Source organism: Sciurus vulgaris (assembly GCF_902686455.1).
Source record: "Sciurus vulgaris genome assembly, chromosome: 10".
Classification (NCBI taxonomy): Eukaryota; Metazoa; Chordata; class Mammalia; order Rodentia; family Sciuridae; genus Sciurus; species Sciurus vulgaris.
In genome coordinates this window covers 113117657-113121785 of record NC_136470.1, presented here as the reverse complement: position 1 = coordinate 113121785, position 4129 = coordinate 113117657, and the positions used below count along the sequence as shown (strand labels likewise).

Genomic DNA, 4129 nt, shown 5'->3' with positions numbered 1-4129 from the left:
AGTTCCCCTTTGACATTTCACAGATATTTATGCTCCTGGAGGTGCCTCCTTGCACCCACCAAGACAAACCCCTGTTCTATGCTTCGGGTGCAGTGAGGATTTGTCGGTTAAGTCGCTGGGGGGGGGGGGGGTGGATAAAGCCTTTTCTCTTCTTTCCTTGATCTACTAGGGTCACCTTGACAGAGTTCTTCCCTGTATCTCTGGGGCTGCTTCTGTGGTGTGGTGACCTGCGCCTCTCCAAGGAATACTCTACCTACTCTGGAGGTTTTCTGGGGGTCCTGGCTCCCCAAAACTCTTGATTTGCCTGAAAGCAGACTCTCCGGAGGTCCCCACCCCAAAATCTAAAATGGCAGTGGGACTGCACTAGCCATTAAAGGGCATCATCCATTTTTAATCAGAAAGATCACAAGAAAGATGGTAAGCGAATCCCAGTCGCAAGTCAATTTAAATAACATTCGTGGGGAAATTCAATCACTTAAAACTGAGACACCTACGCGTGTGAGAGCCCCCGCCCCGTCTGGCAAGGAAGAGCGCGACGGCTGAATTAATCAAGATCTAGGGGCTCTCGGGCTGCTGGTGGAGCGTTAACCCTTCCAGTTCCGGAGAGAGACAAGGTAAAAGCTCAGGCGGCCAGAACCAAGATGCCCAGGGCTGCCCCGCGCAGGCCACCTCTGCGATTTGGAGCCGCTTCGGACTCCTCACGCTTGGCCGGAGTGGCTAAGCCAAGATCAGAAGCTTCGGAGGCTGCTCAGGCTGAGAAGCAGCCTCCTCCCGCAGCCTTGGCGCGCCTCGGGCTCCTCCTCCCGCCCAAGCGTGGCCAAGTGAGGACTGCTCTGGCCGCAGGTAGCTGAGGCGCTGGAGGCAGCTCGCGCGGAACCCGAACGGAGCTCCTGGGAGGGGCCCACGGACGCGCTGACAGACGGGCCCCTTAGCCGCTGGTCCCGGACATTAGCAGAGGCCTGAGTGGGCCATGTGGGGACCCGGGATCACCGCTGAGGGCCTGTCGGTGGCGCCGGCGCCGCCGCCTCTGTTGCCCCTGCTGCTGCTACTGGCGCTGGCGCTGGTGGCGCCCTCGCGGGGCGGTGGGGGCTGCGCGGAGCTGGCGTGTGGTGAGCGGGAGCGCTGCTGCGACTCGGCCAACGCCACGGCGGTGCGCTGCTGTAAGCTGCCGCTACATGCCTTCCTGGACAACGTGGGCTGGTTTGTCCGCAAGCTCTCAGGGCTGCTCATCCTGCTCGTGCTCTTCGCCATCGGCTACTTCCTGCAGCGTATCATCTGCCCCAGCCCACGCAGGTACCCGCGTGGCCAGGCACGACCTGGCCAGGCAAGACCCGGGCCTCCGGGGGGCGCCGGGCCACCGGGAAACACAGGACCACCAGACGACGACGACGACTCGCCCACTCTGCTGCCGGATGAGGCAGCCACTGGCTCACAGGACTCGCTGCTGGACACTGGCTGCAGCGGCCGAGGCCGGGGAGGCGGTGGCCGCTCGGTCCCCTCCTGCGCCACGGAGCACGAGCTGCGTGTAGTTTCTCCAGTTTTCCTACAGCTACCCAGTTACGAAGAGGTCAAGTACCTGCCCACATATGAAGAGTCCATGCGCCTGCAGCAGCTCAGCCCGGGAGAGGTGGTGCTGCCGGTGTCTGTGCTTGGCTGCCCGCGAGGCGGTGGAGCCGGGGATCCAGACCGCGGCGCGGGCCGCTTCCCGCTCATCTGAGCGCCCAGGTCCTCTCCAGACCCACGCGGACTTTGTGAGGCCGGGAGCTGCGAGAAGCCATAAGGGCTGGTATGCCCGCAGCCGCCAACTGCCTCTGACCCTGCCTAGCACTCCAGCCTAACTTCCTGTCCGCCTGTGAATGGGTTGGGGTCATCCCTCTCTCTCATGCTCTCCCAGGATCTTAAGTTTCCCCACGTTTTATTCGGTTCAAGGAAACGTTGGGGGGAGAATGCAAAGAAGGAGCCCTCAACGCAACTTCAACTTGGAAGGACGTCCCCGCCCTCTGCCTCGCCTCTTCTTCTGTTCACTCTTAAGTGCCTGCTTCCCGAATCAAAGAGAACACGTGAGCCCTTTTGTGCTTTGGGAGAAGGGCGGTTTTCTTTAAGGTTGAAGAGAAAGGAGCACTTCCACCCCTACCTGGACAGTTCACTGTCTCCCAGGATGGGCAGAGGGCTAGAAGTCGTTGGGGGCAAGTGGCACCCAGTGATTGCTGCGCGCCGGCCTGGGAGAGTTACACTTGGGTATGATGAAATCCCTTTCTTGAGAAGGACGTAGAAAACCGTTTGGTGTCTTCCTGAACAAGCAAATAGTTACAACTGATGGCTCACAATTAGGTGGGGAGGTACCCACGATATATGGTTGGTTGGTTGCTGTACCTAGTCAAGATTCAACTACTTTTATCAAGACTGTATTCATAATGTAGTACAGTGGCACTTTTGATTTTTCAATAACTGAGAAGGTATATTTGTCTTTTATTTTTATATTTTTGCCATGTATTGAACTCAACAGAAGGATATTTCAACAAAGACAACAATTGTCTTAATCACTTTTTTAAGTGGTCAGGAAATTAATGGTCAGGAAATTGCCCACATTCTGTCTTTATTGTTTAACAAATGTTGAACATTATTTTATTAAGAGTGAAAAAGAGAGAGATGGTCAAATGAGGAAACATGTAACATAAAACATGAAGGATATCTTATTTTCACTAGTTGAGAATATATTTTATTTTTAGTACTGTGGCATAATATATAACTTTTTATAATAACTGCACATCTTGTAGTCTAGGTCATTACATAGTTACACGTAAAAATAATTGATGCATATATGCCATACCATGAAGCATGATGTCATGCACTTTTTCTTCAGTTTTTTTATTTGGAATACATTACACAACATGATACAAAACAAAAGATCCTGAGACTTGTAACTTTTGTTTAAAGCCATAATTGTGCAGTAATGTGCTTCAGATGGATTAAGCTAACTATCTTAAGGGGGAAAAAGTGTCTCATATTTGTTCTACCATTCTGTGACATGTCCCTTAAAAAAAAGGTAATAAATATAACAGTTTGATATGTTGTGTATAATGTACATATACATATTATGCACAATATATACATCAAATACTATATAACAGTTTGTAATTAGCATGAAAGGAAAAGAAAGAAGCGTGAACATTACATCAAGAAAGATTGTCCGTATGGATCTAGAACATTGTTCTCATGATTGAAGAAGTTGGACAATTCTGAGAAATCTTAAAATATCCAACTTGCGTTAGAATAAAAATGATTTGACTAAACTTTAAAGGCTAGTTCAAATAATCTGAAAGTTCTGGTAAATTTTTAATTGTCTGAATTGTAATAGAATGGTTTACTTTAAACTTCTAAAAACTAATGACCCTATCATTAAATAAAAAAATCATTTGAAGTGTATTAAAACAGAAAAACATTAAAATCTCTGTGCAAATTTTATCAGATGTGTGACTATATGGTAATGTATTAAATATAAAATATGTATCTATGTCATTTAAAAATTTTAAGCTGTCAGTTGGCAAAAGCATCAGAACAGTACAAGATTTAGCATACTATCAGACCATGTGATTATATTAAATAATCACATACGTTAATGTTACTCAAAAAATATTAAATTTTGTTATATGTGGCTATCAATACTACTACCCCCCAGTCAAACAACCTGGAAAGTTGCCATGTTCTTTTAAATGATTTATTGTTTGAGGGTATGTTGTTATAGATATTTCTTAAAATTCTTAAAATATCTAAAACATTAATCTAAATATCCAAGTGCAAATATATAAAGCATTGCCTATATGTTACTACTAACATCTTAAAAGAAATTTACAACAATTTCTATGTAAAAGGTACTTATAATATGGGTCAAGTATGTGTTCCTTTTCCAGAATATCTATAAAGTGGTAATTCCACTTTGGACCAATCATACAATGATTGCAGTAGATTTTCACTTGTCTTATTCTTATCCAAGCCCACAAACTTATTTGCATCCCTTCATTCAGTAGAAAGGAGTTTGACTCTACTGTCGTTTTTCCTTGCAATTCATTGATTTACCATGTATAAATTTGTTGCATAATTTTATGAAAAAAAACTTAAAAACAATATT

General features: G+C 46.5%; 1 protein-coding gene across 1 annotated transcript; it reads left to right on the top strand.

The window, feature by feature from the left end:
* Window positions 1-547: 547 nt before the first annotated feature.
* On the top strand, window positions 548-3443 carry LOC306670781 (putative membrane protein C3orf80). The gene has a single exon (XM_079155723.1). The coding sequence runs from the start codon at window positions 971-973 to the stop codon at window positions 1715-1717; it is 747 nt and encodes a 248-aa protein (XP_079011849.1). The 5' UTR covers window positions 548-970; the 3' UTR covers window positions 1718-3443.
* The last annotated feature ends 686 nt before the right edge of the window (window positions 3444-4129 follow it).